The sequence below is a fragment of the Anser brachyrhynchus genome (genome assembly GCF_964034855.1).
Source record: "Anser brachyrhynchus genome assembly, contig: SCAFFOLD_56, whole genome shotgun sequence".
NCBI classification, from domain to species: domain Eukaryota; kingdom Metazoa; phylum Chordata; class Aves; order Anseriformes; family Anatidae; genus Anser; species Anser brachyrhynchus.
Genome location: NW_027663703.1, coordinates 369,384 through 391,846, shown reverse-complemented (window position 1 = coordinate 391,846; position 22,463 = coordinate 369,384). Strand labels below are relative to the sequence as shown.

Genomic DNA, 22,463 nt, shown 5'->3' with positions numbered 1-22,463 from the left:
TGAATCATATCATTTTAAGGGGCAACTTCTGTCGCATTAAGACAAAGAAAGTCCTATAATGAAAACATTCATAAATACACAAACACACACACAAAAAAATATATATATATAATATTAGTTGTTCTTGTAGTCATTGACATTATTAGTCATCTGCAGAGGTAGAATGGAAATTCATTGCTTCCGAAACACATCTACTCATCAATTTCCTCAGGGCATCCTTGATCTCCCGGTTCCTCATGCTGTAGATGAGGGGGTTCAGTGCTGGAGGCACCACCAAGTACAGAACTGCCACCACCAGGTCCAGGGATGGGGAAGAGATGGAGGGGGGCTTCAGGTAGGCAACCATGACAGTGCTGATAAACAGGGAGACCACAGTCAGGTGAGGGAGGCATGTGGAAAAAGCTTTGTGCTGGCCCTGCTCAGAGGGCATCCTCAGCACCGCCCTGAAGATCTGCACATAGGACAACACAATGAAAACAAAACAACCAAAGACTAAAGAAACACTAAACACAAGTGCCCCAACTTCCCTGAGGTAGGCGTCTGAGCAGGAGAGCTTGAGGATGTGGGGGATTTCACAGAAGAACTGGTCCACAGCATTGCCTTGGCAGAGGAACAGGGAAAATGTGGTGGCCGTGTGCAGGACAGAATAGAGGAAGCCACTGCCCCAGGCAGCTGCTGCCATCTGGGCACAAGCTCTGCTGCCCACGAGGCTCCCGTAGTGCAGGGGCTTGCAGATGGCAACGTAGCGGTCGTAGGACATGACGGTGAGAAGGGAAAACTCTGCTCCAATGAAGAAGACAAAAAAGAAGACCTGTGCGGCACACCCTTGATAGGAGATGGTCCTGCAGTCCTGTTATAAATTACTCTTCTAGCCAGAAAGAATTAGTTTATTGAGTAAGCGATCAGCAAGGAAAACAGCACTGGGCGGCCGGCGAGTCCATGCTCCTCCAAACGGTGCGCGCCCCCCCCCCCCCCCTTTCGCAGTACCCTTTTATCACCAGGTTCTTCCAGGGTTACGTAGCCCCCCTTCCTGCTACTATGGCTGCGTCGACTGTTGCTAGGGGGTCGTCTCCGGTCCCTCTGGTGGTCTCACGGATGAAGGCAGTAGTCTTCCTCTGCTTGGTATGTGGTGTTTTCCCCTCCTTAACTGGTCATGTTGGTTTGTCTTAAGATAAGGCAGTGGGTTATCGTTTTTGCAATTACATTGTTTACACAAAGTTCTCTCAATCTTCTGTCCGAGACAGCAACAGGCAGGGTGCCTCAAGGTTCTTGCCGCCACCTGGGTGACTCCCTTTGTTCCTTCTTAATATAGCCATGGGAAATAATGAACAAACATGCTTTATACATCACAATCCCTCCTTTTTCTTTTACTTAGTTATTTTGTTCATTAATTCCTGGTATGCCTGACTACTAAGCATTAACGTTTCAGCAGTTTCAGCATCCTCATCCGTAGTTATGGGTTCATATTTAGCACGGATATGCATCAAATGCGCTGCCTCTAAATGGCTTTTTACAATCGCGATTACTCGGTTAAAAATACATGGTCCAAAGGTTAGCCCTAACACTAAGAACAACAAAGGTCCTGCTATTGTTGACAGCAAAGCTGTAAGCCAAGGTGAATAATTAAACCAAGATTCGTACCAATTCTGCCTGGCTTCATTTTCTCGTTTCCTCTTTTCCAATCCTTCTCTGAGCTTCATCATTGTATCCCTCACTACTCCAGTGTGGTCTGCATATACACAGCATTCTTCTTTCAAGGCGGCACATAATCCACCTTGTTGCAAAAACATCAGATCTAGTCCTCTACGATTTTGCAAAACAACTTCTGATAGTGACTGTACCGATTTTTCCAGGGCAGTAATCGACTGTTCAACTTGAATTAAGTCTTCACCTATAGCCACACATAGGGAGGTGAACTCCTGGCTTTGTCTGACCAGAGAGACAACTCCAGTGCCCACCCCGGTACCTCCCAGAATTATCGACGTTGCCAATGTTACAGCCGTGATTGGTTCTCTTTTTGTTAGATGGTACTCTGCTACCGTGTGCTGTGTATATACGTACTCCTCAGAATGGTATAGAATTCTTGGTACAATTATCACCTGTATACAGAAATCTTGAGATACATTAAAGAGTTTAAGTGATAAACAAGGGGTAACACCCGTCGATGAGCAGACCCATCTAGCGTTATTTGCGGGTATTAACCATTTTTCTTTACCTCCTGGTGTAATCTTCTCCATAATACCGCATAGATGGAGCTTCTCACTAGGGATCATACCTACACACCTGCCATTCCCAGTTACTTCCACCAATGTTATTCCCACATCCCTTCCCCAATTACATTGTGGAGGGTTGGTGTTACTTGAACGGGTGGCCTTTCCCAGATCCCCAATGGGGTCGTAATATGGAGGCCCTATATCAATGCATAACCAGCAAGGTCTAGGTACGTTTGGATTTGTTTGATTCAATAAGTAATAACTAGCATTAATGATTCTCCACAGGTTATTCTCAGTCATCCCTTCATTTTTAATTTCATATTTTTGACCCACTGATTTATTAATAACCTTTAGTGGTTTTGGGCTATTAGCAGTTTGTATTTCAAAAGCTTGTGTAGGTTGAATCCTTAAAATACTCCCTGACAGTTCTTGGTTTGGTCCCACCCGTTGGGGGTTCTTAGCCTCTTCTTTCTTTATATACATTATCCCTCCCCTATCAGCTCCAGATTCATAAAACCTGATTCCCCAACGTTATCCCAGGGTCCATCTTTGATCCCCCAGTTGGGTTACATTGATGTATGTGAATTTGCAATCTGACCTGTAGTACTGTAGACCTCCGCCATGGAGGGTGGTGTACTGCCATAGTTTGCCCTTATAGTTACATCCTGGTGGCCCGAGCCCCACCTTTAAATATTTATCTGTTCCAGCTCCGGGATTCCAGTCTGTGGCGATAGTCTCACAATCCCAATAAGCACAAAAGTATTCATTTGGATAATTACAATACGGCTTTCCCGGGTTAGAACTTGGGCACATATAGAAGCTTAATTGACCAGAACACGTTTGCTATATTTTTGCCCCACGTCACAAGGTCACACAGTGAGACCTTAAAGCTAGGGCCCCCAGCGATGGTTATTTGCTGCACAACACGGTGATCTTCCCATCTAATTAGGCTCCATGTAAAAGGTTTATGAGGGTGGGCAGACCCAGGAACAGTGAAAAAAATCACACCTATTACTATGTATCGCAAAAAGTGGATAGGGCTCATTTTCCGGAGTTCATGGCCATGACAGTGAGAACATAAAATTCTGCTCCAATCAAGAAGACAAAAAAGAAGACCTGTGCAGCACACCCTTGATAGGAGATGGCCCTGGTGTCCCAGAGGGCATTGGCCATGGCTTTGGGCAGAGTAGTGGAGATGCAGCCCAGGTCGAGGAGGGTGAGGTTGAGGAGGAAGAAGTCCATGGGGGTGTGGAGGCGGTGGTCGCAGGCTACGGCGGTGAGGATGAGGCCCTTGCCCAGGAGGGAAGCAAGGTAGATGCCCAGGAAGAGCCCGAAGTGCAGGAGCTGCAGCTCCCGCGTGTCTGCAAATGTCTGCAGGAGGAACTCAGTGATAGAGATGCCGTTGGGCATTTACTGGCTTTGGTCGTGGCAAATGACAAAAAAAAAAAAAAATCTGTAAAAATAAAAAAAGAGTGTTATGCGTAAAGTCTGTGAGCAAAATTCAGTCAATCCCCAATTAAAGCCTTACATTCCCTGTTTCCAAGAGGACCTCTGTCTCTCTCCCTGTCTGGAGCTCTGCTCTGTGCTTGCTGAGTGTCCTGTACACTGCAGCCTCCTCTGCCCAGCAGCTCCCAATGAGCCTGCTCTGCTCCATTGGAGGTCCCAAGAGGGAAGATTCAAAGGAAGTGGATCCCTCGGTTGAGTGAGGGGTGTTTGGCTGTGTGACTCCGTGTGCGTCTTCCCTGTTCAATACCCAGGAGACAAAAGCAGCAGGTGGATCGTGCGTGCCTGGCCGGAGAGAGCAGGGACCATCTCCTCCTGCCTCACCCTCCGTGCACAGCACTCCCTGTCAGAATCAGGCACCAGAAGCTGCCACGCTGGGCAAGGGAGAGAAGCAGGCATGGGCAGGCAGGGCGGACCCAACGCGTTGCCGAGGCTGCGGTGTCGGTGAGGTAGAGCCTGTCCTCACACCCCTGTGCCATCTGCCCGGCACAGCCAGCAGAGGGAAAAGAGCTCTGGAGTGTAAGAAGCGTTGGGAATGTGCTCCTTGTCCTATGGTAGGAATCAGGGGGTAAGTTTAATTGTCTCGGTTCAGTGCAAGAGGAATTTCCATCATCTGTGCAATCCCTACAACTCTGTTAACACAGCCTGCCCAAGAATTAGAGCAGGAAAAGGCAGGCAGAGACTCAGATATTCTTGGTGGCCATGCTCCTCGTAAGGCAGCTCTGTAGGAAGGTGGCCTGGTTCCTGGTGAGCAGCACCACTGCTCGTATGGCATCCCTCGTGGTGCCCAGGCCCTCCTCCTCCTGGGCACTGCTCACTCAGCAGGGTCCCAGTCTGCCCTGATATATGGGGTTCCTCTTCCTCCATTGGACGACCTCACTCTTCCTATGACTGTCAAGAGGTTTTTGAAGGCAAATTCATGCAGTTTGTCATTTTGCCCCTAGACAGATGCTCCATTCTGTCAGCTGTTAATGTCTGTATGCAGATGACTCACAGTAATTGTGTTATCTCTGACAAGACAGTGGCATCAGGAGCTGCAGGAAAGTTTGGATAACACAGGAGTAACCACCTGAATGGAACTGCAGCACAGAGTCACAGAAGGGCAGGGGACGGAAGGCTGCCAGGTTCCACCTCTTCTGTGCTTCCTTCTTGCGCGTGCTCTCATTTTGTCTGGAGAGGTGTCCTAAATGTTGTGAGGCTGTGCAAGGCAAAGTTAGAAGGGCTAAAGCTCTAGTCTAGCTCAGAAGGGCTAAAGCTCTAGTCTAGCTCAGTCTGGCTACTAGTTTCTAAGACAGTAAAAAAGTTTTTATTAATAAATAAGAAATTGAAAAGGAAGATTAAGAAGTGTCTTCAACCTTTATTGGACGTGGGAGGAAGCCTAGTGAGAAGTGATGAGGAAAAGGCTGAGTTACTTAATGACTTCTTTGCCTCAGTCTTTATCAGCTGGACCATTTGTTCCCCTGGTACTCAACCCCCAGAGCTGGTAGATAAGGACACCGAGAGGGCAATGGGGGGACACTTTTGCCCACTTCTTCACTCTCCCTTTCTACTTCACCTCCTCCTTCTCCTCCAGGATAGTTACACTAGTTCTTCAAAGCTTTGAACATCCTTGGGATGGTCAAACCAGCATGTTCCTATTGTGATGCCTCCTGAATGTGTTTCAGGCTTTGTTTAACATTAACCAACTTATTAATAATGCCCTCCAGAGATCTGACCCTAGGCAGGAGAGCTAAGAGTGGCAGGGATTGTGGGAGGATATGAGCAGGCACCTTGATCAGTGGGCACCTCCAGTGCTTTGGAACTTCACTCCTGAACAAGTGCAGAATTCTAGAAAAAATGGTGAAGTGCTTGAAAAAGGGTTGTCATCAGCCTGGCAATTCCAAAGAGACACAAATCACTGCAATGTGCAACTTGGCCTGTGCTTACTGAGCTGCAGTCAGCGCCACTCCAACCCTTGTGACAGGCCCCACAGCCGCTGCAACTCCTCTTAATGGCCTTGCAGCCACAGCAACTCCTACAATGGGCCGTGCAACCACTCCAAACCCCTGCAACAGGCCATGCAGCCTGAACAAGTCCTGTGATGGGCCCTGCAGCCCCAGCAACTCCTGCAACAGGCCCGGCAGCCACTCCAACGGCTGTGATGGGCTTCAGGGCTGGGCCAGAGAACCAACCTGTGCCACTATTGGTTACTCCTATATGCAAGAGAAAACAATGTATGTGAAAGTCAGGGTTTTTAAAAAGGAAAGAAACTCCTACCCAGACAAGAAAGGAGGAAGAAGACGTGGAATGTTACGGTAAAGTTGGTCCATCGTGGAAGCAGGAGGGCAAAGAGGAAGAGATCATAACAACAACACTAACCACACCATCTCTATTCCAGGGTGAGCTAGGAGATTTATGGAAAGATTTCAGCCATCAACTAAGTGAGCGCATTGCCACCTGGTTGCTGGGAGAAAGGGGCCAATAGCCTGGAATTAGAGGGCAGGGATGCAAAGCAGCTGGGATCCCCCTGTAGGGAAGGGGTGACTGACAAACAATTGGAAAATGGGCAGAAGGAACATACTCCTGTCAGGTGTGAAGGAAAGGTAACCCCTGAAGGAAGATCTTGTATGTCAACCAGGCAAGCGGATGACAATGGAGTTGGGTATCTGGTGCCCGATGGAGTTAGTCATGTTGGAGGTGATATATAAAAACCTAGCCAACGAACAACTATCCAAAGATCCTGATGAAGTAAAGTGTACATGACCCATGTGGTGGAAGTTTGTATAGAGTGCACCATCCTCATATGCCAACTCATTGACAGAAATGACTTGGAAAGGCCAAGAGAAACCCAGAGTGGATGAATCAGCTAGCCAACTCTGGCAGTATGAAGGAAGTCTCTCTTCTTCCTCGTGGGCCTGCATTTTAGCTGTGGATAAACTTTTTCAAGAGGTCCAGGAAGAACAAGAGAATTCATCTTTCTCCCTACCTGTAGAAACCAATATGTAAGCTGCCAGGTGTAAGTAAAAGAAAGTTGCTCGAGAAAGAGAAATTAGTGGGTACACACCATGTGCCAACATGTGGTTCTGCCATGGAGAGGACATGAGAAAATGGGATGGAAAATCTACCTCCATCCTAGAGGCACGGATCCATGAATTGCAAGGAAATGCAATCACAAAAAGGGGTTCTTCTGAGAAAACTGCTGCTCCAGTTTCTATCAGGCAGTCCTCCAGACAGAGTAGTCATAGAACCATAGAATGGTTTGTGTTGGAAGGGACCTCAAAGATCTTCTAATTTCAAACCCCCTGTCATAGGCAGGGTCACCACCCACTAGATCCAGTTGCTCAGGGCCTCATCTAACCTGATGAATGAATACTATGAGCAGGACTAGAGGCACCTGGCCTCCAGCCACGGGGAGGGTAGGGACAATCGGGTTTATTGGACTTTGAGGATTCCATGGCCTGGCACATGAGACCCAGCATCCTGGGCTGTATAAGAAGCAGTGTGGCCAGCAGGTCTAGGGAAGTGGTTGTGCCCCTGTACTCGGCTCTGGTGAGGCCGCACCTCGAGTACTGTCTTCAGTTTTGGGCCCCTCGCTGCAGGAAGGACATGGACGTGCTCGAGCGAGTCCTGAGAAGGGCGACCAAGCTGGTGAGGGGTCTGGAGAACAAGTCTTACGAGGAGCGGCTGAGGGAGCTGGGCTTGTTCAGCCTGGAGAAGAGGAGGTTCAGGGGCGACCTTATCGCTCTCTACAGTTACCTTAAAGGAGGCTGTAGAGAGGTGGGGGTTGGTCTGTTCTCCTACGTGCCTGGTGACAGGACGAGGGGGAATGGGCGAAAGTTGCGACAGGGGAGTTTTAGGTTGGATGTTAGGAAGTACTTCTTTACCGAAAGGGTTATTAAGCATTGGAACGGGCTGCCCAGGGAGGTGGTGGAGTCACCATCCCTGGAGGTCTTTAAAAGACGTTTAGATGTAGAGCTTAGCGATATGGTTTAGTGGAGTACTTAGTGTTAGGTCGAAGGTTGGACTCGATGATCTTGAGGTCTCTTCCAACCTAGAAATCTGTGATACTGTGATACTGTGATACCCACAGAAGATATAAGGCTCCAGCGGACACCGGTGCACAGCATACCCTAAAAACCTGCTCCACTGTGGTACACCATAGGCTGTCGGCCTGTTTCACCATGGACCTCAACACGGGCTGCAGGGGACTTCTGCTCCAGCTCCTGGAGCACCTCTCCCCCCTCCTTCTTCACTGACCTTGGTGTCTGCAAGGCTGTTTCTCACTCCTCTCTCTCTCCCAGATGCTATTCCACAGCAGTTTTTCCCCTTTCTTAAATATGCTCTCACAGAGGCGCAAACAACATCACTTATTGGCTCAGGTCTGGCCAGCGTCGGGGCCCTTATCTGACATGGGGCAGCTTCTGGATTCTTCTCGTAGAAGCCACCCCTATGGCTCCCCCGCTACCAAAACCTTGCCACGTAAACCCACTACAGGCCCAGAACAATGACAATCCTTTGAACAAATTCAATGGAAGATAGTTCCTGCTGTAGCTCTGGGGCCATTCGGAGCAGGACAGGATGTAAAACTTGTGCTCTACACGGCACCTCAGGAGAATCGCCCTGCCTGGAGCCTCTGGCAGAAAGTACCAGGGTAGATGCGAGGTTGACCCCTAGGGTTGTGGAGTCAGGGATAGTGAGGATGCAAGGCCTACTATACTTTGCCTGAAAAGTGATGTTGGCAGCATATGAAGGGGTTGGGGCTGCTTTGGAATTGGTTCATACTGAAGCACAGCTCCTCTAGGCACCACAGTTCCTCTTGGCACCCTTTTGATGGCTGGCACTGGGTTGGAAGTTCCAAGGGAGGGTCCCTTCTACACATCATGCACTTTCTGCTCCACAGAGTGAGCGGGTTGCACTGATTACACAGCAGGCTCCGACAGGAAACCCCAGTCTTGGAGTCTTGGAAGTGATCATGGACTGTCCAGAGAGCAGGGACTTGGAAATGTCGCCAGAGGAGGAGGTGACTAATGTTGAAGAGGCCTCTCTGATAAACTCCCAGAAGATGAGAAGGACAATATCCTGCTCACTGATGGCTCTGCTCAAATAGTGGAAAAGCCATCCCTCTAAAATGTCTGTTGAGTTCAGTCAGTCCATGAATTTGGGCTCCATCTGTCATCACAGTCCTTCACAGCAACAGAGGCGGTGTGTGGTGTTGCATTGTTGTATGCTGAGGCCAGCTCTGGTTCCATCACTGCTGCACTTCTCGGGCGCTGTCACACTGCCCCTTACCTGGTTTTCCTTATCTGGGCCCTTCTGCTTGGTGAAACACATCCAGTTTTCCTACACATAACTGTCACACTCACATTTCCTTTGTCTCCTTGTCCTCACTGCCTCCAGTGTTCTGCTCTAACGAGCTCCAACAAAGGCTATGTCAGTGGTGGCCCAGGAGTAGGAGGGCCTGGACACCATGGGGGATGCCATACGAGCAGTGGTGCCTGCTCACCAGGAACCAGGCCAGCTTCCTACAGAGCTGCCATACGAGGAGCATGGCCACCAAGACAATCTGAGTTATCAGACTCAGCTCAGATCCCGTGAGATACCACACGGACAAGGGTCTACAACCAGCAGGAAAATAGGTACAGGTGTGGGAGTCCTTAGGACAGTCTGCTGTGGAGAGGATCAAGTCCTCTACCAAGGCTGCAAGTCCCAACAGGACCCAGGTCTTTGTGTCCATGGCTCTGGCCGTTGTCTCTGCCACTGAGGCCTAGGAGGAGACAGCTTATTGGTAAAGCCCCAGGGCCTCATTGCCTCCTCGCCCCCACCCATGAACCAGGCAGGGCTCGTACCATTCTCCTGCACTTGGCCATGCACATCCCCATCTCCTCCTGCCCCACGAAGAGCCCTGAGCAGTGTGTGAAGGGAAAGGATCTCCATTCCCAGGGGCTGGGCGTCAAGGCCTGGCCCTTGTGCTTGGTGAAACACATCCAGTTTGGAAAAGTGACATCAGGGTCACCTTCACATTGTCTTTCTGTAGTTGTCCTCAGTGCCTCCAATGCTCTGCTCTAACGAGCTCCAAGGGAGGCTGTGTCAGTGCTGGCCCTCAGGGGGACACTGCAGGAAACTTGCCTCTGACTTGGACTTCTTGAGAGATGTCTTCAATTGTCTCTCAGTGCCTGAGGTTCATGGGCTCCTCAGCAAAGCCCCCCGAGGGGGGATTCCAATGCCTTGGGCTGGGCGTGTGGTGCTGAGCTGGGCCGGGCTCGTGGGACAGAGAGAGGTCATGGCAAGAGGGCCCTGGTGCAGAGAGACAGCTGTGGCCAGGAGCAGCTCCTGTGCACAGCGCAGCAGGGCTGGGGGCTCTGACCGCAGGTGCCATGGGGAGAGGAGAGAAGGAGAGAGGGCTTGGAGGCAGTTGGCAGTGGGAGGATGCTGAGAGCTGCCTGCAGGAGAAATCTGCACAGCCCTTGACAAGGTACGTCTCTGGCTGCAGGGCCATGCAGCTGCACGTCCTGGAAGGGTCTCGTGCTGGGTCTTGTTGCTGGGAGGGCAGTGGGCAATGCAGTAGGCTTTGGGAGTCCTGCTGGGTTGCACGGCTAGGTGAGGAAGTCTGGCAGAAGCCCCTTGGAATGTCATAACCCAGCTGCTCCTGGTGAACCAAGAGTGGGATGGCCAAGCCTCCTCCAGAAATTGCAGGGGATGGAAACTGGATATTGGTACACCCCAGCTTGCAAATATCTATCTCTGTCTGTGGGGCATCTTCCTGGTCTTCAGGCTTCTCTCCAGCAGGATGCAGCTCTTTCGTGGCATCCTTCTGTTATCCAGGTGCCCCAAGGAGGAGGCACCTCTGTGCTAAGGCCATGTCCGTGCTGCTGGATGGCTGCCTGTGGGCAGCTGGAGTGAGGCCTCTGCAGCCCTGTCTAGGAGGGAAAAGCTGAGATCCTGCTCAGGCACCAAGAGACAAGGTGAGGATTCTGTCCAGATGCACTTGGTCTGAGGCTCTGTTCTCAGCTGTCTGTAGTTTCTTCTAAGGGAAACACCGAGTAGATTGTTCCTCCTAAACATTACAGGTGTAGCTACCAGAAAATAAAGCAAATAAATGCCCCTTGTTCTACACTGTGGTTGGATACATTCTTTGAAGCAACACTGCAAAGCTCGTGGTCTGACCAGTGGACTGAACTTGAGTTTCCCCCATGTTCCTGCTTCCCTCCTGCTGTACTGCAGGAAGGACTGCTCTGGAGCCCACAGCAGCCCCTGCTCCCAGTGCCTCTCTCAGAGAGCACCAGCCGCAGCTCAAACAGGAGAGCTGCAGAAAGGTTCTCCTACAAAGAGACAGGATTGGGCTGGAGGTACTCTAAGGCTTGCAATAGTTTTTCTTCAGAGAAGCCTCTTCTAACATTGTTCTGCCTTCTTTCTTCAACAGAGAACTGTCTCAAAAGACAGCAAATGGCCAACAGCAGCTCTGTGAGCGAGTTCCTCCTGCTGGCATTCGCAGACACGCGGGAGCTGCAGCTCCTGCACTTCGGGCTCTTCCTGGGCATCTACCTGGCTGCCCTCCTGGGCAACGGCCTCATCCTCACTGCCGTAGCCTGCGACCACCGCCTCCACACCCCCATGTACTTCTTCCTCCTCAACCTCGCCCTCCTCGACCTGGGCTGCATCTCCACCACTCTCCCCAAAGCCATGGCCAATGCCCTCTGGGACACCAGGGTCATCTCCTATGAAGGATGTGCTGCCCAAATCTTTTTCATTGCTTTCTTGCTTGGAGCAGAGTATTCCCTTCTCACTGTCATGTCCTACGACCGCTACGCTGCCATCTGCAAGCCCCTGCACTACGGGAGCCTCGTGGGCAGCAGAGCTTGTGCCCAGATGGCAGCAGCTGCCTGGGGCAGTGGCTTTCTCCATGCTGTCCTGCACACGGCCACTACATTTTCCCTGCCCCTCTGCCAAGGCAATGCTGTGGACCAGTTCTTCTGTGAAATCCCCCAGATCCTCAAGCTCTCCTGCTCAGATGCCTACCTCAGGGAACATGGGGCACTTGTGTGTAGTGTTTCTTTAGCTTTTGGCTGTTTTGTTTTCATTGTTTTCTCCTATATTCAGATCTTCATGGCTGTGCTGAGGATGCCCTCTGAGCAGGGCCAGCACAAAGCCTTTTCCATGTGCCTCCCTCACCTGGCTGTGGTCTCCCTCTTTCTCAGCACTGCCATGTTTGCCTACCTGAAGCCCCCCTCCATCTCCTCTCCATCCCTGGACCTGGTGGTGGCAGTTCTGTATTCAGTGGTGCCTCCAGCCTTGAACCCCCTCATCTACAGCATGAGGAACCAGGAGCTCAAGGATGCCCTGAGGAAATTGATGACTAGATGTGTTTCGGAAGCAATGAATTTCCATTCTACCTCTGCAGATGACTAATAATGTCAATGACTACAAGAACAACTAATATTATATATATAATTATTTTTGTGTGTGTTTGTGTATCTAGGAGTGTTTTCATTACTGGACTTTCTTAGTTTTAATGCGGCTAAAATTGCCCATTAAAATGATACGATTCATCTCATTTCTTCTACAGTATGTACCTTTCGAGTATAGCTCAGAGGTTCTGGATATGAGGAGCCAGGCCCTCTGTGAATTGAAATAAAAGAAAGGAGCCTGCACTGCCTTCTTTGTGTGACGTCCTTCCTCTGAGAGCTGCTCTGGCTCTGCAGGGGCAGTGCCATGTGCAGGGCTGCAGAGGAAAAGAGTCCCATCCCAGCAGCACGGCCAGGGAGCACCAGCGCTTGGGGCATGCCGAGCTGCTCTCTTGCCACTGCCCCCCTCTGGTGCTGAGCCCTGCTGGTGGGGTCAGGCCCGGCTGCTCCTGTAGCTTGGTGCCAGTGCTGCTGTGGGGCTGTGCTGGGACTGCAGGCAGGGACAGGCAGTGGGCACGGCAGTGGCACAGCCGGCCTGCGCTGCAGCACTTCCCTCCTAAGGGGGGATCTCCTCCGAGGTGGACTGTCCACAGCTCGAGGGCTCAGTCTGCGGTGAGCAGGCAGAGGAGAGCTCTGCAGCCCCAGGGCACGCAGCAGCCCCAGCAAAGGAGTCTGGCGAGTGATTTGACTGCAAGGTCCCTCCTGCCCTAGCACCTCCCAGAACTGGCACGGCACTGGCTCCTGTGTGTCAGAGAGGCTGGGAGCCCAGGAGCTGTGCCATGGGCTGGAAGGATCACAACCAGATCTCTTTTACCTGGGCAGATTCTGGCCCAAAGAGGGGGTGTTTTGTAGGTGTGGTATTACAAGGGCAGTGGTGCCTCAGAAGCTCCAAGTCCAGTAGGAAGCTAATGGCTGTTAAGTGGCCTGTGAGGTGACTTCTTTCTGAAGCAGCTGACAGGTCATCCCTTGACTCCTGGCTGGGATCTGTGCCTTTAGGCTCACATCTGCTGGTCTCCATGACAGGCCAGCAGATGCATCTGCTCTGCACACAGTTTGTGAGATCCTCTCTTCCTAAGTAGCTGGTAGACCCCATAGAGGAAGGGGTCTTGAATAGAGGTTGTCATGTCAAAGGTTTCAGCCTTTGCCTGAACTCATCTTTCAGGGCTGCTTTTGTGGTGGTGCAGAGCTGCTGGGCACATTGTGCAGGGTGCTCCTACAGCCTTTGTGTCCTTCTCCGTGGTGGCTTGGGAGCTGCTTCTTTCTCAGGAACAGAGTAGCCAACCGAGGTGAGACAGACACTCTGAGTTCATGAAAGCCATCAGAAAGCTGCCCCTAAGAAGATGACTGATATGGGGAAGTCAGGAGAAGCCTGGCCAGGAGAGATGTGAGATTTGGGGGAGGGAAGAAGAGCTTGGCCAGCAGAAGCTAATGATTTTGGAGAGGTAAGAATGCTCAGGTAATGTCGATCCCACCATAACGCAGACTTAAAGCAGTCGTGTGAGGCCCTTACCCTATTTTAACCTGTAACATTAATACCGGAATCTAAATGCCACTCCAAACCCTGACAGGAATCCACTGCTCTAATTTTTGACCACAATATCCCTTGAGGCCAAAATAAGTCCATAACACCATTTCCATTACCTTTACTCTATTGCTCACTCTGATCCCTGCCCTTAACATTAGCATTAACATTCTCTATTTAAACCAACTCTTCTTGCAGACCTAAACAAAAGGCTAAACCAAAGAGCTTGCCCATACCCGAACCACAGACCTGACACGCCAAGCACAACACCAAACCCTCCCACTCAACAGTTGCTTAAGTTCTCACCCAGAAATGTTCGCCATATTCCCTAATGCCATACATGAACAACTAACATCCAAACCCTGTCCTCTTGTGCATTAACCTCCTCAACTTCAGCCCCTCTCCTAACCATTAATGTTAGGTTCTTGGCCCCTTGGGGCAGGGCAGGAACCGTGAGGTGGTGGTGCAGTCACACGGCATTCAGAGATGGATGTGAGGGGCCATGGATCTGATCGGCTTGTGGGCCACAAGGAGGAGATGGGTGGGAATGCTCTGCTGAGCTCAGCTCTGCCTCAGGATCTCCTGCCCCACCAGGAGGAATGGGACTGGGGCAGTGACTGGGAGGTCACTTCTGTCTCTGCAGCTGATAGGGCAGCAGCAGGAACGTGTCACGCAAAGGGACTGTGAGGTCCCTTCTGTCTGGAGGTGGCAGGTCACCCTTGACTTCTCCCTGGGATCTGCACTTTGGGGCTGACATCTTCCAGTGGCCCTGCTAGGCCAGCAGAAGGCCCCTGCTTGGCATGCTGCCTGTGGGATCCCCTCTGCCTCCATCCCCAGGACGACCCAGACAGAAAGAAGGCCCGCACAGGGCTTGTCCTGTCCCTTCTGCTTGAGTCCACGACTGGACAGCAGGAGGCACAAGGCTTGGCTGTGTCTAGCCAAGAGGCTGCAAGGCCAGCAGCAGGCCCAGGCCTTGGGAGATGCTGCTGAGCTGACTTCTGTGTGCTTGGCTGACAGGCCGCAAGGAGCCTGATGGCTTGGGATGCCTACTTCAGGAGTGGTTTCCACCCTGATGGAGCTTTCCTTGGTAGTTGGAAAGAGCAGGAGAGAAAAAAGTGCCACAAAGTGCACCTTGGATGGTTGGCACTGGCCGCAAGGAGGAAGAAATGTCCCTCAAAGGGTCGTGGCGTGGTGACAGAGGTCACCGAAAGAGAGTCTGTGATCAGACCCAGGCTTTGTGATCATCAAGGAACAGGTGGTGAGGGTTGACAAGAGATTGGTGAAATGGTGGAACGTCCTGGATGAGAGCAAGGTGGTGAACAGAGATGGGTGTCTGCAGACTTCAAGGAAATAGGGCAAAGTGTGGGACAGCATAGGAAAGCCTGCAGAGGAGAAGGCAGAGGGTGCTGGCAAGAAGGAAAGGCCCCAACAGCCCTGACATTTTTGTCCCTTTGCCTAGAGCTTATGAGGAGACGAGATAGAGTCATTGCAATGGGGCCTCACTGCTTCCTTGATACCCTGTGCAGGGGTGGGGAGGTTTCCTAATGAAGTTCTTGTCGTGGCATCACACTGCCCACCACATCAGACAGACCCCAAGAAGAGCCCTGAGCCAGACAGGGGGGTGCAGGATCTCCCCTCCCAGTGGCTGGGGTCAGGCCTTGGCCCTTCTGCTTCACCAAAACCAACCAAGACTTTTCTCAGCACAGCGCTTTGCCTGTCTGCAATCATGGCCTCCAATTATGTGCCCTAACAAGTCCCTGGGGAGGCTTTGTTAGGAACAGCCCTCAGTGGGGCCCATTAATACTCCAAGTCACTTCAACTTTTCCTTCTGACTTTACCTTCTCAAGCGGTTGCATCATTCTCCTCTCAGTACCTGGGCTTCATAGACTGAGCACCAAAATACGCCACGGATCTCATTAAAACACACAAAGTCCTCAGCAGCCATATCTCTCCCACAGTTTTCTTCACGTCTTCAAGGCTTGTGCAGCTAATTGGAGAGCTTTCATGGTGTAGTTAAGAAGGAAGATTTCAAAGAGCATCTAATAGAAATCTTTCCTCCTTTTAAAGGCTGAATGTTGTTGCATTTCATTTTGGAGCATCATTTTCCTATAGATATTGGTCTCGGGTTACTCCTTTGGAGCCCTTCTTAGATAGGAAGTGCAGGGTTTTTCCTATTTAAAAACAAACAGTAGGAAATCATGCTATAATTTTCAAAAAAAAAAAAAAAAATTCAAATTCCTCATTTTTTTGCCTCCAGTGATGTTTACCTTCCCAAAAGGATGACTGTACATGATCTATTTTACACTGATTAATCGGAAATTTAAAATCATAGTGTTAATATTAATCCACATCATACTAATTCAATGAGAAACGATGAGTTTCTGGCTAAGGAAACCATTAGACAGACTGCTGAGAGATGGGTGAGCTGGAACTCACTGAAACTCAAAGCAGCAACTGGGTTGGTGAGAGCGGTCTGAATGATCAAAGGGTAAGGGGAGGGCAAAGCAGGAGAACCATGGGAAGTGCATAGGTCCAGACAGGCAGCTGGAAAGGGGACATTCAGCAGGGTCTGCGTAACCAGGATGTGTTTTGAGCCTGGAAGATGAGGGAACACACCATGATAGAAAAAGCGATGACAATGCAAGTACAGGTGAACAGCAGTATTTCTTTTTCTGTGATGAAAATACATCCCGAAAATGCCTATTTCTTCATGACGGAAATTATACCTCACGTGAGGCATTTAATGGAAGGAATTGAATCATTTGAGCTGATGAGTACTTGCTTTATTAGATAAGTACTAAAAAAATTACTGGGCATTGAGGCAGAGCTTTGCTGTCTGACCATAAGCATAACCAGGGGAAACCTCCTGCGGCCCCGTTGTGTATGAGGCACTTCCCTGGACCGGCAGATGTCAGAAAAGACCTGCAGGAGACCGGAGCCCTTTGGGAAAATCAGGTGGAGCCAGGTGGAATTCCCAGGGCACCTCCACTGTCAGCAGTGGTCTTTGTCCCTGTAACTGCAGCCCAGCCCAGCACAGGAAACCCCTTCAAAGACAACACCCTAGTTCAGTGGGTTCCTGGGATTGGCCTAGATTTGAAATGGCCATTGGAAACCTGAGATACTTTCCCTTATTCCTACGAGACACTTGAACATCCCTTTACATTCCTAGGTCATCTTTAACAATCTCAGGCTGAAAAACTCAAGTATAGCACGCTTCAAATGGCTGAGCCAGAACCCATCAGCTTGCCCCACTTTGGAAATGGTCCCTGTCCAGCTGAGGTTTTGAATGCGAAAAGAGTGAAATGACCTCTCAGGCCAATGCGCAGAGTAAGGGAAAGTCACACATATTGTGCTGGAGTGTCAGAAGGCAAAAAGCACTGCATTGTGCCTCAGAGTAATCAAGGAGACCTAATCCAGTTCATCTGTGAGATAAAGCAGAGTGAAGGACGTTGAGTTGTGTCCTAGCATGACGAAGGATGTACATCACTGGTGAAGGACATGTCTTTTTGTGCCATCACCAATGCAAATACACAAAACTATATCAATTAAAGGTAACCTGTCCCACCCTGGCCCTGTCACCCCACAGGGCAGGAGAGAGGGAGCTGACAGCCAAGGGACGCATTTGGGTGTGGAAGGTGGGGCCCAGTAGAGACAAGGAGCCAAGGCAGTAGCTGGGGGAGGCCAGGAGAAGCAGCCCAAGGGGTGGTGCTGCTTGTGAGGACACGTTTGTGCCAGCAGCCTGAGTGGGCAGAAGCTGTGCGCAGGCGAGGGGAGGCCAGGAAGCGCATGCCAAGAGCGCTCCTGCCAGCAGAGACAAGGCCGGGGCCGAGGGCAAGGGGAGGGGCAGGCCCAGGGCAGGGGGCTGCAAGGGCCATGCTGAGCTCCCTGCCCCTGCAGCAGCCGCACTGGCCCTCAGCAGATGTGCTGGCCAGCACGCACTGGGAGGTGCTGGCGTGCATCAGAGAGCAGCGAGGAGGGCGCTGGAGAGGGCCGGGGCGAGGCGGGTGGCAGAGCCCCATGCAGGGGCTGGCTGGGGGTCCCCTCTGCTGCAGCCACCGCACGCGGCGTGGCAGGAGGAGGGCTCCCTGTGCACCACGGGGCAGAGCCTGGCCCTGGGCTCTTCCTGACGTCCCTGCAGCTCCTGGCAGGCAGCGGTGAGGTGCCCCTCAGCCTTCCCCCCTGTGCTGCCAGGGCACACGGCTGCCTCCTGCCCAGCTCACTGCCCACCAAGAACGTCCGACAGGGCTGCTTCCCAAGCTGGGCCTTGCCCAGGGTCAGTCCCCTGCAGGGGCAGAAACAGGCCCTTGTCCTGGTGGCTTTTCATGGCCTTCCTCTCAATACATGCTCTTCTCATGCTTGATCTCTTTTACTGAATTCAGAGGCCCAGGAGAACTTTTTGGTACAGACTAATACAGAAAATACTTGGAGTCTCTCAGCCACATCTCTGCTTTTCCTCCACATTGCTGCTGGGCTCTTCAATCCCACAACCTCTGCTGTACCTGAAGAGAAATCATGAGAAAGAAGAGTCACAGAAAATGACTACTTGCTGGTTCCTTTATTTCGTTAATTACCAAGAGCTTATCAGCACCTGTACATCAGGTCTCTGGGTTAAAATAAATAAATAAACAAATAAACAAATAAATAAATAAATAAAAGTTGGAAGAAGTGAGATAGAAGTGAGATAAAGAAAAAATACTTTAATTGGAATAATATTGCAAAGATTGAAAGGCAATTTTGAAATACATGAACAAAGGTGTTTCTGCCTTGCCCGGGTATATGTGAGGAAGATGTGCAGGTACCTCATTGGTGGGGAAATGCTGTATATTAGAATAACATCCTCAGTGCCTCCTTTAGCTCCTTGTTCCTCGTGCTGTAGATGAGGGTTTCACTGCTGGAGGCAACACTGAGTACAGAAATGAAACCGCCAGGTCCAGGGATGGGGAGGTGATGGAGGGAGGCTTCAGGCAGGCAGCCATGGCAGTGATGCTACGCAGGGAGACCACTTTGACCCAAAACACAGCACATCTTTACACCTGCTGAGGGTGCACTCACTCTATTCTATCATCCAGGTCATTGACAAATAAGTTGACCAGGACTGGACTCAGTGTAGATCCCCAGGGGACACTGCTGGCTACAGGCCTCCAACTAGACTCTGCCCCACTAAGCACAACCCTCTGAACTCTGCCATCCAGCCAGCTCACAATCCACCTCACTGACCGCTCATCCATCCCACACTTCCTGAGCTGGCCTCTGAGGATGTTATGGGACACAGTGCTGAAAGCCTTGCTGAAGTCAAGGTACACAACATCCACTGCTCTCCCTCACCCACTCAGCTAGTCAGTCCATCATAGAAGGCTATCAAGTTGGTGAAGCACGGTTTCGCTTGGTGAACCCATGCTGACTGCTCCTGATCACCTTCTTCTCCTCCACATGCTGGAGATGACCTCCAGGATGAGCTGTTCCATCGCCTTTCCAGGGATGGAGGTGAGGCAGACCGGCCTGTGGTTGCCTGGGGCCTCCTTCTTGCCCTTTTTGAAGAGCAGCATGACATGAGCTTTCTTCCACTCTTCAGGCACCTCTCCTGTTCTCCAAGACCTTTCAAAGATGATGGAGAGTGGGCCAGCAGTAACATCCGCCAGCTCCCTCAGCACTCATGGATGTATCCCATCGGGGTCCAAGGACTTGTGGGTGTCAAGTTTGCCTAAGAGATCTCTGAGCTGATCCTCTTCAACCAAGGGAAAGTCCTCGTTTCTCCAGAGTTCCTCCCTTGTCCCTAAGGTCAGAGATTCCAGAGGGCTGGTCTTAGCAGTGAAGAGTGAAGCAAAGAAGGCATTCAGTAATTCTGCCTTCCCTTTGTCCTTTGTCACCAGGGCACCCACCTCATTAAGCAGTGGGCCCACATTTTCCTTTGTCTTCCTTCTGCAACTGATAAGTTTGAAACAGCCCTTTTTGTTGTCCTTGACACCCCTTGCAAAATTTAACTCCAAATGGGCCTTGGACTTCCCTGTCGCTTCCCTGCATCCTCGGACAATGTCCCTACATTCTTCCCAAGTGGCTTGTCCCCTTTTCCACGTTATGTATGCTTCCTTCTTCCATTTCAGTCACCCCAGGATCTCCTTGATCATCCAAGCAGGTCTCTTGCCCCCTTTGCCTGACTTTTTGCTCACAGGATCACACAGCTCCTGAGCTTGGAGGACTTGGAGGTCAGTGCACTATTGCTGCCGGTGCACCGTTCTGGCAGCCATCAGCACCTGCTCTGCTTCGGCTCTCAGCAACCTCAAAACAGAAGGGTCCTGTGCGAGACCAGGCAAGGTAGACAACTATTTGACGTTCTCTCTATTCAAGGCAGTTATGCCAACAGCCCTCTGGTGCCCTTTTGCTTAGTTGTTTACCCTTGGAAAAAGCCAGAAACACAGTCCGGAGGCATGTCATTAGGGTTACCCAATGATGTTCACGTTACTCACGAGCTATCATGACTGGCCCCAAAGAAAGAAGGGGAAGGTGCCCTGCCTTGTGCCCTCCACCAAGTGGATTCATGAGTGTCGTACCAGTAGCACCTCAAATAGTATTTATTGGTGCAGATTTAGGGAAAGCATCACAAGCCCATATTTGCTTTCCTAGTGGTAACTTAGAAGTTTCTTGCAACACGTAGTTGCTTTACAGGTAGGGATTTGTAGCAATTTGTAATAAAGACGTTCATGAAGACAGAGCAACGAGGTGTCCGTGTCCCTGTGTACTATGGAATCCTACCAACCTCCTGCTGCGATCCATGGGTGGGCTGACCGTCCTAGGTCCTGAGCATCGTTACTGTGATGCCCTTGGAGTGGTCCTCAGAGCTGCAGGAGCAACCACAGAGCTGGGGCTTGGTGACAGCCCTTTGCTGCAGAGAACAGACCCAGCCACAGGGGCTGGACCCTTCAGGTGCCCCAGTGCCATGAAACTGGCTTTTTTTCTGCTCAAGTCTGCTGCTCCCTCACACACAGCCAGGCTTGTGGCTCATCTCCCTGTGGAGGAGGACGAGGCATAGCACTGCAGGTGCGCGAGTAAGGGAGAAATACTCCACCTGTGGGAGGGCAGGGCTGGCGGGGAGGTGGCACAGGACAGGCACTGGCCTCTTTCTCCTATTCCCCACCCAGGGAGCCTTGAGACCGCAGGTCAGTGTCTGTACTGCCCACAGGTGCCTGCAGTCCTGTATCATCAGGATCGATCTTCTCTCCTTCTGTATGTAACATTTTTACTTTTTTCTCACAGTTTGGGGCCAGCATTGGTGGACCTGGTATCTGGCACTGCAAGGCTGTGTGTCACACCGTGGGTTTTTTTGGTGAGTTTTTCCCATTGCAGCAGCAGAGTAGCAGCTAATTGCTTCTGGAAGACAACTGAAACAGTTTCTTCAGTGCATGCTTGAGCTCCTGGTTCCTCATGCTGTAGATGAGCGGGTTCACTGCTGGAGGCAGCATCGAGTACAGAAATGACAACACCAGGTCCCTGGATGGGGAGGAGATGGAGGGGGGCTTCAGGTAGGCAAACAGGACAGTGCTTACAAACAGGGAGAGCACGGCCAGGTGAGGGAGGCACGTGGAAAAGGCTTTGTGCAGGCCCTGCTCAGAGGGGATCTTCCGCACGGCCCTGAAGATCAGCGCATAGGACAGCACAATGAAAACAAATCAACCAATACCTATACAGAAGCCGATTGCAGTAAGCCCAACTTCCCTGAGGTAGGCGTCTGAGCAGGAGAGCTTGAGGATCTGGGGGATTTCACAGAAGAACTGGTCCATAGCATTGCCTTGGCAGAGGGGCAGCGAAAATGTAGTGGCTGTGTGCAGGACAGCATTGAGAAAGCCACTGCCCCAGGCAGCTGCTGCCATCTGGGCACAAGCTCTACTGCCCACGAGGCTCCCGTAGTGCAGGGGCTTGCAGATGGCAACGTAGCGGTCGTAGGACATGACCGTGAGAACATAAAATTCTGCTGTAATCAAGAAGACAAAGAAAAAGACCTGTGCAGCACATCCTTGATAGGAGATGGCCCCGGTGTCCCAGAGGGCATTGGCCATGGCTTTGGGGAGAGTGGTGGAGATGGATCCCAGGTCGAGAAGGGCGAGGTTGAGGAGGAAGAAGTCCATGGGGGTGTGGAGGCGGTGGTCGCAGGCTATGGCGGTGAGGATGAGGCCGTTGCCCAGGAGGGCAGCCAGGTAGATGCCCAGGAAGAGCCCGAAGTGCATGAGCTGCAGCTCCCGCGTGTCTACGAATGCCAGCAGGAGGAACTCAGTGATGGATCTGCTGTTGGACATCTGCTAATTCTGGTCATGAGGTCCTGTACAAGGAGGACAAAGGCAGTGATAATGTACCACAGGCATATCAGAGGAAAACTCTTTCCATTTTCTCATTTAAAATCACCCAGAATTGCCCATTTCCAGGCAGATATTTTGAAGGTCCCTTTTATTGATTCTGCCTGAGAGTGTCTCTGGGAGCAAGGGACTCATCTGTGGGCAATTCAAGAATCAGTCCTGCACTACAGCCAGAGGTAGTAGCATGGTAGTAACACGGTAACGTTGGAAAAGAGGGCGGGCTACTCGAGAGGACTATAAGGATGTTGCGAGGCTGTGCAGGGACAATATTAGAAAGGCCAAAGCTCATCTGGAGCTCAATCTGGCTACTGCCGTTAAAGATAACAAAAAACGTTTTTACAAATACATCAACACAAAAAGGAGAACTAAGGAGAATCTCCATCCTTTACAGGATGCGGGGGGAAACTTAGTTACAAAAGAGGAGGAAAAGGCTGAGGTGCTCAATGCCTTCTATGCCTCAGTCTTTAGCAGCAAGACCAGTTCTCTGGATACCCAGTAC

General features: G+C 51.0%; 6 protein-coding genes across 9 annotated transcripts in view; 2 read left to right on the top strand and 4 right to left on the bottom strand.

Moving 5' to 3' along the window:
- LOC308186971 (olfactory receptor 14C36-like) overlaps nt 1-22,463 on the top strand; it is a 232,119-nt gene that overhangs the window by 36,604 nt on the left and 173,052 nt on the right. The window contains exon 2 of one of the 3 annotated variants that reach the window (XM_080609122.1): nt 11,116-14,348. The exons of the other annotated variants lie outside the window; for them this stretch is intronic. Coding sequence (XP_080465248.1) covers nt 11,139-12,101 — 963 coding nt within the window. The 5' untranslated portion in view covers nt 11,116-11,138 and the 3' untranslated portion in view covers nt 12,102-14,348. Of the gene's footprint in view, nt 1-11,115; nt 14,349-22,463 lie in introns of those variants that run through there. 3 annotated transcript variants of the gene reach the window in all.
- The window catches only part of LOC308186973 (olfactory receptor 14C36-like), a 152,049-nt gene that overhangs the window by 65,557 nt on the left and 64,029 nt on the right, over nt 1-22,463 (bottom strand). The window lies entirely within an intron of this gene.
- Nucleotides 1-22,463, bottom strand: part of LOC308186967 (olfactory receptor 14C36-like) — an 86,134-nt gene that overhangs the window by 123 nt on the left and 63,548 nt on the right. The gene's annotated exons all lie outside the window — the stretch shown is intronic.
- Nucleotides 1-22,463, top strand: part of LOC308186975 (olfactory receptor 14C36-like) — a 131,879-nt gene that overhangs the window by 79,617 nt on the left and 29,799 nt on the right. The gene's annotated exons all lie outside the window — the stretch shown is intronic.
- LOC308186998 (olfactory receptor 14C36-like) lies at nt 140-21,907 on the bottom strand (the record flags this gene model as incomplete). The annotated part of the gene is made up of 2 exons (XM_080609158.1): nt 140-811; nt 21,614-21,907. 2 exons carry the CDS (start codon nt 21,905-21,907, stop codon nt 143-145), a joined length of 963 nt encoding a protein of 320 aa, XP_080465284.1. The 3' UTR covers nt 140-142.
- Nucleotides 758-4,395, bottom strand: LOC308186995 (olfactory receptor 14I1-like). The gene has a single exon (XM_080609156.1). It carries the CDS (start codon nt 3,621-3,623, stop codon nt 3,255-3,257), a length of 369 nt encoding a protein of 122 aa, XP_080465282.1. The 5' UTR covers nt 3,624-4,395; the 3' UTR covers nt 758-3,254.